Genomic DNA, 13460 nt, shown 5'->3' on the forward strand with positions numbered 1-13460 from the left:
AGTAATCTAAAGAACATTGTCAGCTGTATTTTAATCTGATTTATTGATATAGCGCATACTACTGAGAAATGATGACAGAGTTAATCCATAAGTACATGTCTAGCTAAGGTTTCAGTGCAGGCTGGAAGCCAAATACACACTATGAATACTGAAAAGCAAAAAAACTGTGAATTATTATGTATAACGTACCATATCCAGAGTGAAAACCTCTCATAGATCGAGAGTGAATGTGGTTTGGTTTGCAGCTGATGAATCCATCTTTAACCAACTTCCTAATGTGTTTCCCTGCACAAGACAACACAAAACCAGTAAATTCAACCAAAAATAAGCATAACGTAGATACAAACCAGTAGATCCACATAGCATGTGCAACTAGCAGTTACACATTCGGTTAGCATGTGTAACTATAAGCTACACATTCAATTAGCATGTGTAACTTGCAGATACACATGCATATGAATTTTGTAACTAGGAGTTACACATGCATCATACTTATATATGTCAATATAAAATCAGAAAATTCATGTGATACATTAAGTGGTAAAGTATCTGAGTCCATAAAACCATGCATAATATACCAAAAAAAAGTGATGTTTAGCTATTATCCATGTAGCAAAGCTTGCAATTCATTCTATGCGGATATGCCTCATTTATAATAATGAACCTACATAAATAATCTTGGGGAAAAAATTGGTTACCATCAAAAAGTTCAGGTACTTCGGAAGAAGATCATCGAATCCATCTGAGATGAAGACACGTCTGACGAATCCATCGAATCCATAGTCTGTCAATAAAAAAAATTGAAATTGCCATGAAAAGGAAAAAAGAGAACCAAGACCTTCTAAAAGAAAGCTTAAGAGAGTGACTAACTGGCCGAACATATCCACCTTAAGGTTTCGCTGCGTGGGATCAAGTAAATCACCTATCTTTTCATTATATATCTGTAAAAACAACAAAATGTTAATATCTTATACACCACAAAGTATATGTAAAGCTAAACTATTACTTCACTATGAAGGAAAAATAAGCAGTCAAAGCTTACTTCCAAAAACAAACATCGACACTGATAATGGACCTACTTCTCTCCAGAGTTTTCTTGTTCCTAACAATATAAGAACAAATAAGTACACCTAACATCTGGAAAGGAAAGACAAAATTCAAATTTTACCAAAATTTTAGCTTCTGATTCTGCAGATTCATTAGGCGAAACGTTGACGCTGCTGTTGATGACTTCCAATGAAGCAACGAAAGTTGAATCATCAGGGAACTCAAGATTCTGCAACTAAAATACATTATACTTTAGATTGAAGAAAAACATCATTGAATTGTGAGGAAATTTAAAAATTATGTGAATAATTTCTTTGGAAATTTCTGTTGTGGTTGAGATTTCAGATTCGTCAGATTTATCTTGACTTGAATTTTCTGTGTAGCTGGTGATTTCAGATGAAGCTAAGAGAGGTGAAGATTTAGCTTGACCCGAAGTCACGGTGCAACTGGTGATTTCAGATAGATCTGAGAGAGACGAATCAGTATCGAAAACGAGATTCTGGAATTGAAAAGATAACAACAACATCATAATCGATTTGATTCCGCATTTATCAATCAAATTTTGAGAAAATATTAAGTAATTTGAAATCGGAGCACAAAACAAACTTACCTGATCATCTGCTTTTGGAGAAACAAGAAAATAAGAATCAAGAATCTCTATAGACTCCATAGATGATTTGAGATCTGGTGACGTTACTTTAGTTTCTTCAGGAACGGGTGAAATCATCATCTGAATTGGAGAAACAATCTTCATAAAACAAAAAAATAAAACACAAAATCAGTATACGAAGTAAGAAGAAAGAGGTTAAGATAGAGATTTTGGTTTTGTTTTGGTCTCGATCTTACATCTTTGGATTTGTTATGAAGAAGATTTGAAGTTCGTTTCACTGGAGGAGTTGATGAATTCCTAGGGTTTCGTTGTTTGCGAGGTGTTTGAATTGGAGTTTTGAGTAAAGTAAGAAGAAATACGAAGAAGATCCAGGTAGTAATTTACAGATCGATTGTGTTAAGATTCCTTCCGGTAGTTTGTTTTCAGAGATCTCCAACAATAGTGCCATGATTTTCTCGATGGAGTGAGAATCGTTTTCTTGCTCTCTGCAATCGTTTTCTTCGGTTTGATGAAATAACCCTAATTTTCTTCAGAGCAGAGACGAGAGAGAAGTGAGAAAAAGTGAAAATGAAAATGAATCTGGAAATGAAACCTATAACCTATTTCATTAGGTATATATAATAAAGGGCATTCTTGGTATTACGAATTTCCCCCAAATCCTAAACTTTATTACCAAGCCCTGAAATCTAAAATTCTGGACCTAGAAATATTAGAAAGTGAAAATATGGAGTTAACAGGAGAGGATCCATTTAATGGGGCTTTTATATATATTGAACCTATATAACAGGAGAGGATCCATTTAGTGGGGTTCTAGTATTTTTCACTTTATTAAATTGAAGGGACACTAGATTTCGAAGAGAACCAATATCAGTGGGTAATATACAAATATACGTACCACTGATGTCTAAAGTGTGCAAATTGGTGAGCCTAACGATAAAATCAGGTAACGTTTTTACATCTGAATAAGAGAGATTGAGATGGCGCAGATTTTCTAAAGAACCAATACCTCTGAGAACGTTTCCAACCTGTAGAGATAGGTGAAGATTGAGAGTCTGCAGATTGTAGAGTTGGCTAATGGAACCAACTTGAACATTTGTAACTGTTGAACAATCGAGCCTGCTGAGGTCAAGGTACCTCAAGTGTATAAACTCAAAACTGGAAGATGGACTTACTCATAAATCACCATCACCTTTAGGAAGAAACGAAAAAGCTTTTGGAAACGAATGAGAAAGCGAATATATAATACGTAAATGCTTGTTGATAACCGGACTCGTATACAGATGAGCATCTTCCTTGCAAAATATTGTTCGCAGTTTTTTCGCATTGCTCAAAACATTAAAAACAGTTTTGGATACTCCTCCTATTATTAACTGTAGACGACGGATATCACATGCATTTTCTCCCATTTCACTTGCATTCAAATTAAATTGCCACTTCATGACGGTCAACAACACTTTGTGCAAGATCATGTACTAAATCATGCATTTTGAGCTCATTAACATTACCTAGCTGGTCATATTCCACATCTTGAAAAAAGGAATTTGATAACAAGCTACAGAAGTAATGGTTACCAATATCTTCTGGTAAGTTCTGATTTCCGCCTCCATTAGATGGATGAAGGAATCCTTCAGCCATCCACAATTGAATCAATGTTTCTCTTTGATATCTCCCATCTTTGGGAAATAAACAACAATATGAGAAACACCGTTTCAAATGGGAGGGTAAGTTGTCATAACTCATTTTTAAAATTTGAATTATGCTGTTTGGGTTTTCTGGTGTATTGAAAACGTCATTGTCTCTAATGGCCAACCAATCAGACTCGTCATTTTTCAAGCGCAAAAGACTTCCGAGAAATTTAGCTGCAAGTCTCGCGATCTCGTCTCCAATAATTAACTTATTTGGAGTCTTGACTGCTCCGCCTGGAGAAAAAGCTCTTTTCTCAACGATAGACCAGCATTCTTGATCCGTTAAGGTTGTCAGGTTGTAAGGTGGAATTGTGCCCTTGACAATAGAAGCAACATCGTCCAATAGAAGCAACATCGTCTTTACGTGTGGTTATTAATATTTTGCTCCCTTGAGCACCCACTCTTAATATATCCCTAAGTTTCTCCCAGTCTTCAGCATTTTCGTTCCACAGATCGTCTAATACCAACAGATATTTCGTCCCACTAATCTCTTCACGAACTTTTCTAACCAATACATCGACATTAGACAGATCACAGTTTTTTCCAGTAATAGACTCGAGAATATTTTTAAGAATTAGAATGATATCGAAGTTGTCAGAAATACAGAGCCACGCTCTTGGCTCAAAGCTTCTCTCCATAGAGTGGTCTTTGTATACCAATTGAGCGAGGGTTGTTTTCCCAAGTCCCCCCATACCCACTATTGAAATGACGGATGGACTAAATTTTTCAGAAGATGACGAAGAAGGATCCGTCATCAATAACTTCTTTACTATACGAGATCTATCGTTTTCTCTCTCAAAATTTGCAAAATCATCTACAAAGGATGTTGTCATTCGGTCTAGTTTCTCAGTATTTTGATTATCATCACCATGCTCCAAAAAGAACATTTCCTTTTGCTTGGCAATATCATCTAATTCTTCATTAACAGATTTGAACCTTTTAACCATTTTGAAATCAAATTTGTCTATGAAAAGGCGACGTACCTTTTCTAGATTTCCACATTTTATAGAGAGACGTCGTGTGGCTTCATAGGACATTTCATCCAAAACGTCATCAATATCATACGCAATGTTCTGGAGCCTTCTTAACCAGAGTCGCACAACTTGGTCTTTCACCTGCTTCATTTCCGCATCAGATGTTACAGCCGCGATCATCTCCAAAGTATTTCTAAGCTTTTGCAAATCTTTATCTGCAACTCCAGCCATACCAATTGTTTTGGAAGCAACAGAGACCAATTTTTTCATACACTCTGTGGCACCGGTAACAAAGATCTCTTCCAACGCCATAATAACAAGTAAATGATCTCAACAAGATAACCAAATGAATACAACAGGAAAATTTAGGAAACAAAAACCAAGAAGTGAAAATCAAGTGGAAGATATAAGTCTTAATCTTGTTTTGATGATTAAAAGTAGGTTACAAGAGCTACAAGTGAAGATACAAGTAAACTCGAAGAACAAATGAAGAAAAGTCAAATGAAGCTAGCTGACAAAAATGTGCTAATAAATCGACCCATGGTATTAGAACTTAAAATATATTTAAAATGGCAGGTGGCTGTCGAAATAAAATTAAGTTAATTTGGGATCTGCGGATCTGACGCTGTTTACTAGGACGTGCAGACCACAGCGGAAAGAACACACCGCGTTCCGAAAAGACAAGATTAGCTTACCTATATTGAAATTACGTAGCACCGAGTTGGTGCTTAGCTTTGACCTTTCCATATACTTTCACCTCTTTTGAGACAGTCGTCGAAAATTTCACCATTTTCCACCATAAACCACCTGGGTATCAAAATCATTTCATACCAGTAATTCATATCCATCTTTTTTTGAAGCACAATAAAATTCTTTCCCAAAAATGGGGAGTTGGGGACTGTTAAAGGGACCTGACATTTTGTTGAGGAGGTCCTTAAAACCCTACGAAGCATGTCCACAAAGAAAAATGAAAATGCTTGCTGTCGATGAGTCCGTGACAGTAATAACCAATAACTGTGTATTTTCTTCCGCCAGAATCTCCCATTCCAAAGTTGTTAGGATTCCACATGAGGTAACCGCAACTGCGTCTGTGTGTGCACGGTTTCTCAAGATTCTTTCCCAAAGCACCCACCAATTACACCAGGAGTAATGCTACACAAACCGTCAAAATAAACTACACAGAAACCGTCTAGATATAAAAAATTGGTGGGCCCCGCCGTAGGGGTCCTTTTTAAAGGCTGGTTGTGTGTACACGGTTTCTGTGTAGTTTGCTTTCACGGTTCGGCAAGAATTTTTGTTACACCACGAACCAAATGCGAGTGATGACGTGGAAAGCGAGTGATGACATGGAAAGAGAGGGGTGGGTTTGGGCCCCTGGGACACAGCTAGGGCTGTCAATGGATAAAAATCCATCGGATATTGGCAATATCGATAAGGTTAAGGGTTATCGAATATCCGGTATCCGATAATATCCGTCGAAATTCAAAAATTCAATATCGATAAGGTTAAGGATAAGCTATCGGATATCGGATATTATTCCGTTAATTTCCGTTATCTACTCATGATACAAAAAATTTCCAATAATTTCCGATAATTTCCGTTAATATTCAATAATTTCCGATAATTTCCGTTAATATCCGATAATTTCCGATATTTACTTAGGAGAGACGTAATCAAATGGCTAAAGAGTAAACCTAAAGGGTATTAGGTATCGAAAATTTCCGAAAATTTTATGATATAGTTATACACTAACGATATCGGATATTAACCTAACGGATACTCCCTTAACCGGTACCGTTATGTTAATAAACGAATATCTGTTACGTTAAGGTTATCGGATATCGGATAGCCGTTACGTCGGATATTAACCTAACGGAATCCGGATGTTCGGAAACGGATACCGGATATCGAATATCCATTGACAGCCCTAGACACAGCCCCTGATTTTCTATCCCGAGTTGTGTCCTGACAGACATAACCTCTGGTACCGGCGGGAGACAATAGGGGGTGGGTTTGGGCCCACCACGAATTCTGTCGGCTTCGGGATTTGGCGTCGGTAGCTTTATCATTTCCGAGAGTTTTAAGGATAAAAAAGAAAAAAGAGAGTGAGTGATGACATGGCAGAGAAACCATATGCCACTTTTTTCGGATCTAGTTTTTTGAATTTTTCTCATGGATTCGTCCCATGTTTCTTCTGAAATTGATCCAAAGATTAGCTCAACTCAGATCTTTGATGTTGAATCAAGCATTGATTCGTCTGTTTTTCCTTCTCTAATCGAATCTTACGGTTCTAAGGAGGGTAGTTCTCTGAAAACCCTAAAAAGAATGAAAATTCTCGGAGGGTTGGTGATGATGTTGATAATACTCTGATTTCTAACAATTCAGAGATTGTTTCACCAAGGAAAGAGGTTGGAGGCATCAATTCTAATGGAACAGTTGGGTGTCCTTCAAAAGGGGGTTCTTCTAACCCTAACTCTAAAGGTTGGAGAACTTTGTTTCCTTCTTCACAGCCAATTACTCCTCATCCTTCTATGAAATTCTTTACATCTACTGATCTAGATGGCAAAAAGGCGGTAGATTATGCAGCAGTTGATTTCTCAGCAGGAATTAAACGTTGTGAAGAATATATGGTGGGATTTTGTGTGGTAAAAAGATTATCTTTTCCTGCAGTAAAAAAAGCTAGACAACCATTGGAAACTCAAGAATGAGGTGAGCATCAAATTACATGGAAATTTTTCTTTCATTTTTGAGTTTAAAGATGATGAGGATAGTAGAAGAGATTAGAATTAGACTCTTTTTACATCTCGAAAAGTCTTTTTACAGTGATACCGTGGTCGAATTTGCTAGAATCGTCAATTGCTAGCATCAAGTCAGTACCCATTTCGGTGTTGATTTATAATGTGCAGCTCACATGTGGGATATTGAGGGGTCAAATCTTATCTCAAGTTTCATAGGAAAACCTATATTTGTGGACGATTACACTCTAACAAGGCTATCTTATGCTAGAGTTTGTGTAGAGATAGATGTTGACTTCTAAGTATCCAGAAAGCATACGATTAACGGAAATGATTTATGGCGCCCAGAAATCTGCACCCAGTGCACCCAGTATGAGCTGGCACAACTGAAGTAAAAAAACTCTAAACACCACGTCACCCGACAAGCAGTTAAGAGTAAAAATTCTTTTTGACTTTCACTGTGTATTCTCAGCCATACGTCTTAATCGACGGCATATATTTGATATATGAAATTTCTCAAATCCAGTAAATATACCGCCCAAATCAGAAATCTAGTAAATATACCACCTAAACACGGAGACCCAAAGGTCGCTCCATTTCCCATCTTCCCTCTCAAGGAAAAAGACCAATTTTACAAGATTCGTGAGGTTAACCACTCGATTTTGATCAGTACAGAGAGGTAAGAATTTTCATCATATATATTTACGTCTTTGAGTTTTTTCTTTTTATCATCTTGGATACAGATTTTCTTGTCAATAATGTTTTTATATGATCTAGGGTAGAGTTGTTGAGACTGCCATTTGATTATCATGATCTGAGAATTCAAGATGGAGACAAAAACCTTCCCAATGCACCAGTCAATGACCATCAGCTGACTACTGTGGATGGTGGCAGTGAATATGGGATTGAAAAGGTTGATTCAGTTGTTGTCTCTATTGCAAATGAGAGAGCATCAAGTGACCCACACCCCCTGTGCTTGAATAATCTTCAATAGCAAAGGAGACCAATGTCAAAGATACAAGTGGAGTTTGTAAAAAATTGGATGGAGCAACAGTGGAGAAGGAAATTGCTATAACCTTGGCTTCCACATCTGCAGCATTGTAAAAGGCTACAGAGAATGGACTTATGCACAAACCTTTCTATTTGCCTAGCGACTTGCCTTACCAATGGAAAGATTTGTCTGACAAGGCTACTCAAGTTACAATAACAAAGTCAGTTCAAGTTGCTTCTACAAAGAGTCCAATCAAGACTGCTAACATTCAGAAGAGTGGGGAAGTGAAACATGACGGCTTCAAGCCGGAGACAGCTTCAAGCCGGAAATCTCCAACTAAGACTCAACAAAGTGGTAAAGAGAAATATAATCCCTTTCTTTTAAAGGGACATGGGAATTGGGAGACGGACTCAAGTAGGAAATCTCCTGCTAAGGTTGTTGCGCCTAATAAGGATGGTCCTATTAAAACAAGTCGCATCAACACTCCTCTCAAAGTAAATACCAGTTTCAAAGTGTTGAGTAATGTGCAAAATTCTCAAGTTGAAGATAGAGTTATAATAGAAGAGTGCCAAGAGGATAGTGAAGAATTCTATGATGTAGAAGCGGATAGATATGCTCAACATTTGGCTTATAAAGACAAAACTAGTAAGAAAACGGAAAAAGAACGTTCAAGGTTTAAATGGAATAGCGAAATCCCGAAGATTTGGGTAAAGGCCAACGCTCTGTTGCTAGGAAGCATAAGTAACTTGTATTTTCCTTTTGGTTTTTCAGCTTAGCTTTTAGCCTGCTGAATTTTCTTTGTGCTTGTTTTAGGAGTCGTCTTTTGTCGCTCTTTAGTTTGAGTTTCTCTATTGTAGGTGTTGGCGTTGCCTTCCCCGTTGGACTCGCTTAGGCGCTCCGCTCCTTTTTTCTGTTACTTTTTATCATCAATATATTCTCAACCTTTTAAGTCAAAAAAAATAAAAAATAAAAAATAAAGTTACACCAGAAAGATCGGTTAAACAGAAATCTCAAGCTAAAGTACAATATACCGTCCTTTCACATTTAGATGATGATGAGGTCCATTACCAACAAGACATTACACAGTTAATATCTCATCTACTGTCTTACCTCTGCCGCAATTATCCTACCATTACGTTCTTTCCATACTTCCCATAACCTTGCGAAGACTAGAATTGGAAAAATTTCAGCCATCTTAACCTTTTAATGCAAACTTTCAAACCTTGCAACAAGGTGATAACCTAAAAATGTTCTAAAGACAGGCTTGCGTGTATATTAAAATTACAGAACCATAGGCAGCAAAGCAAGGCGATTTGGTTCTTAACTCTACCAATCTGTAGATAAGTCTCACCTCTCTTGAGACTCTTCAAAGTTGCAGTTTTACTACTTTCTATGATAAACTGAATTAACGAATGATAACAAATATACATTTCCTTGTAAAAGTCATTCTTCAAATATTTATTTCAAATCAAGTATTCAAACTATTTGGTTCATCACAATATGCGTCACTCGAGCCAGGATACTCTTCTGTCAGAGAGTCATCAATGATCTAGATTTTCTTAACGTAAGCTGCCACGCCATACATGACGCTTTCATAAAAATAAAATAAAATTCGATTAGACGTATATAGAAAATAAGTCTACTGAATGTGCATTGCTATTATATATATATAGTTCACCATGATGGGGCATCTTTTAGTATCAAACCTACCCAAACATAAAACTTCATCTACAATTAGAAAACATTCTTCTACTCTTCCCCTATTTTGGGATTAAACTCATTACTCCGGGAGATTATCCGGTTTGAGCTTCATGATGGAACAAGTACGAACCCAGTTGCTTACAGTCCTTCGTCATATTTCTTCCCAACAAGGTTTGTTGTTGGAGATTTATTAATCTCTTATTAACCATCACTAATCCTTAGATCTTCGTAATGAACTACGGATTAGTTTCCTCAAACATTTCAAAGTCTCCATTGCTATCGATTTTCTCAATACATTCTCTTGTGTATATTTTGTTTGGAAAGTAAAATCATAATCATATATTGCTTTTGTTAAAAGTTAGTTCCAAGATTGAAAGATTTCTCACTCGCTTGTACAAATAAGATAGCTAGACATGAAAATTATATGCAAAATTTGACATTAACCTTTATGTTAAATGAAGGTTTTTAACTACGAGGGAGGATCCCTCACACCCTTATTTTCACACTATCTCACACGTTGAGAGACATTTTCTTAACCAAATTCAAAGGGTAACGTATTTGAAGCTAATATTTTGTAAATATGGTCGTCTTACAAAGATCTACATACCCACAAAAAATGAGCTCATTCTGAAATAATAAACTTCACCATCCACCAATCTTAACTTTGACGGTTAAGAATTAGTCGACATTCGACGGTCAATTTTCAAAGTAGTAGATGGTGGAGCTATAGGTTTCAGAATCAGCTCATTCTTTGTGAGTATGTAGACCTTTGTAAGACGAACATATTCCCAAAATATTAACTTCAAATACGTTACCATTCAATTTTGGTTAAAAAAAATGTCTCCAAACGGGTTAGATAGTGTGAAAATAAAGGTGTGAGGGGATCCTTCCTCTTTAACTATTCATGTCATGTTTGCTAGTCAAATAATAATAAAAACATTTAAATGCACAATATATAAAACAATTTTAAGTCTTTATTGCACGAGAAAACAACTGAAACGTTTTACCAAGAGGGATCTAGAAAAATGAAAGCGATCGAAACGACGTACAAGAAACAAAAAGGAGTGGCCATAATATCATATTTCGAAGTGATAATGTGGTAAAGCACAGATCTCGAGCTTGTCTCCGTAGTTACCAAGGTGAAACTCGGTGCCGTCATTTTCAAAACCGATACAACTTGTTCAACGTATCAATGAAGACATTTGTGATTTTAGACTAATTTGAACTTGCTCAAGTAATATGAAAGAAAATCGAGTTTTTTAGGCAACTCGTCCCAGCAAGATTTCGGCCATCTAGACGAGTTGCTCGACAAGATTTTGTCTCGTTAAGATTAAGGAACTAGTCTCGTTTATGGACCGAGATCGGAAATCTCGACAACATCTCCCCATGTCGGTTGACATTGATTACATATTTCAGAACCTACTTTGATGATGTTCAAGGAAAAGTATACTAATACGAGGGAGTTTAGATACACAATTAATAATGATTTTGAAAACAAACCCAACAGGCTACCAACATAAAATTTTCCTCTCTTATTTAGGCTAACTAACTTGATATAATTTGGGTTGTTAATATCTCACGCTTGTAATATTTATGCTACATAAAACATTTGGAAAGAAGCAAATAGGAAACCACCAAAAGAAATTTTACCACTGATTTCTGTAATACCAATGTTTTATTATTATTACTTTTTAGTATTTATTTTTTTCTTTTTTCAAAAGCAGTGTAACTTGGTCAGTACTGTTAGAGCACTGCTCGGTCAAACTCGCAAGCGTTGCTATCTCAAACTTGTTTGTCAAGTTTAGTTGCCAAAACTTTAAGTCTTGATTTCTAGTCTACTTATATCTAAGTCTCGGATTAGGATAGTAAGTGTAGTTGAGATTTAGACTCCACGGTGTTCATCGAATAAAGACGAAGAACTACTCAAGCGAACTTGTGGAACTTCATCAACAAAAGGTATGTGGAGACTTGAACTTATCTATCACTCAAAAGTATATCGACTTTATCTCCTATTTGAGACAAAAGTCGTATTGCTATATAAACTTCAATTATACACATTTGCTATTTCGAGCCGAGTTTAACTCGCTTATCTATTTCTCGAAATATGTGTTGGTAAGCTTTCGCTTTAACCAAGTTCATCTTTAACTCTTGACAAAAGTCATATTGATTATTTTAATAACTTGAAAATCGCTTAGATGCTAATAGTTTGTGGATAACAACTATTGTCATCCTCTAAGAAAGTTTCAATGATTGAAATGAGAGTTTCGAACAAGTAACCATGTTTGGATATAAACATAGCGTGTATTCACATTTATGTAAAATCCAAAACCGGGGACCTAAATATGCGTACTCGTACGCGTACCGGTTGGTTGTAGGAAGTCCGGAACCTAGGTATCGTACCCGTACGTGTACTGGCGGAAGTTTTTTCCGTAAATTTATGTTGGAGTTTGGAAGTGTGAATTGGTATGCGTACCCGTACGCATACTGGTGTAACCAAACTCGGTTTGGCTACTTAGGTATGCGTACCCGTTTGCATACTTAAGTAGGTTACTTTCTAAAATCGGTTTGTTCATGAACTAAAACATTTGTATAATAAGGAATGCAATCTTTTGCAAACCGTGGCTATGATGTTCATGAATTGATTCGAGTGAATCAAAATCGATTTTTCTTTACTTCCGGGTATGAATAAAGCTGATTGTCAGAAATTTCTTAATGAACCGTGTGATATTTGTTTTAAGGCTAAACAAACTTGGATTACTTTTCCTATTAGTGAGAATAAAGCTGATGACTTATTCGATTTAGTTCATTGTGATCTGTGGGGACCTTATCGTACTCCATCTTCTTGTGGCGCACATTATTTTCTTACCATTGTTGACGATTATTCTCGTTGTGTTTGGGTTTGTTTAGTGGCACATAAAACTGAGGTGGTGCAAAATTTTCAGAATTTTTGTGCTATGGCGAAGACACAGTTTGATAGACAAGTTAAGAAGGTGCGCAGTGATAATGGTACGTAATTTCTTCCATTAATTCCTTTCTTTGCTAAACATGGTATAGAATTTCAAACTTCATGTGTGGATACACCACAGCAAAATGGGCGAGTTGAACGCAAACATCGTCATATATTGAATGTGGGGCGTGCTTTACGATTTCAAGCAAATTTACCTCTTCGTTTTTGGGGTGAATGTATCTTAAGTGTTTTTCATCTTATTAATCGCACACCTACTCCCTTGCTCAATGGAAAAACTCCGTATGAATTGTTACATGAAAAGTCCCCTACTTATACTCATTTTCGAGTATTTGGATGTTTGTGTTATGCAAGTATTATCCCTCGTGATCGAAACAAGTTTAATCCACGAAGTCGCCGTTGTATTTTTGTTGGTTATCCTCATGGAAAAAAAGGTTGGAGGTTATTTGATTTGGAAAGGAAACAATTTTTTGTGTCTCGTGATGTTATTTTCTTTGAAGATAAATTTCCTTACACAGTTATTTCCTCGGACAATGATAATAACAATAATGAAGATAATATTAATGAACAATGCCAGCTAAGGTTGAAAGATTGGTCGGTGATTTCTGCGGAAAGTGCAAGGACGGAAAATTCTGATGAGGTACCAGCCAGTCCAGAACGTGGCAGAACTGCAGGGTTATCAGCTTCCGGAGACTGTACAAGACAGAATAAGCAGGTTCATGAGATAGCAACACAGACAAATTTACCGTCGT

The 13460-nt window shown here is 36.5% G+C and overlaps 1 protein-coding gene across 1 annotated transcript; it reads right to left on the reverse strand.

The window, feature by feature from the left end:
* Window positions 1-210: 210 nt before the first annotated feature.
* On the reverse strand, window positions 211-4628 carry LOC113271861 (putative disease resistance protein RGA3). The gene is made up of 7 exons (XM_026521784.1): window positions 3744-4628; window positions 3089-3658; window positions 1658-1795; window positions 1169-1282; window positions 839-941; window positions 699-784; window positions 211-285 (listed from the first exon to the last, which is right to left on the reverse strand). The coding sequence occupies exons 1-7, from the start codon at window positions 4626-4628 to the stop codon at window positions 211-213; spliced, it is 1971 nt and encodes a 656-aa protein (XP_026377569.1).
* Window positions 4629-13460: the final 8832 nt, after the last annotated feature.

This window comes from Papaver somniferum, chromosome 4 (genome assembly GCF_003573695.1).
Source record: "Papaver somniferum cultivar HN1 chromosome 4, ASM357369v1, whole genome shotgun sequence".
Classification (NCBI taxonomy): domain Eukaryota; kingdom Viridiplantae; phylum Streptophyta; class Magnoliopsida; order Ranunculales; family Papaveraceae; genus Papaver; species Papaver somniferum.

What these genes read in the sequence shown, in the direction of transcription:
- LOC113271861 (XM_026521784.1), bottom strand. Translation starts at nt 4,628, where the DNA reads ATGGCGTTGGAAGAGATCTTTGTTACCGGTGCCACAGAGTGTATGAAA. An exon ending in AACTTAGGGATATATTAAGA is followed by an intron (nt 3,659 to 3,743) that starts GTGGGTGCTCAA and finishes TCTATTGTCAAG; the next exon opens with GGCACAATTCCACCTTACAA. An exon ending in CTTAAGCTTTCTTTTAGAAG is followed by an intron (nt 785 to 838) that starts GTCTTGGTTCTC and finishes TTTTATTGACAG; the next exon opens with ACTATGGATTCGATGGATTC.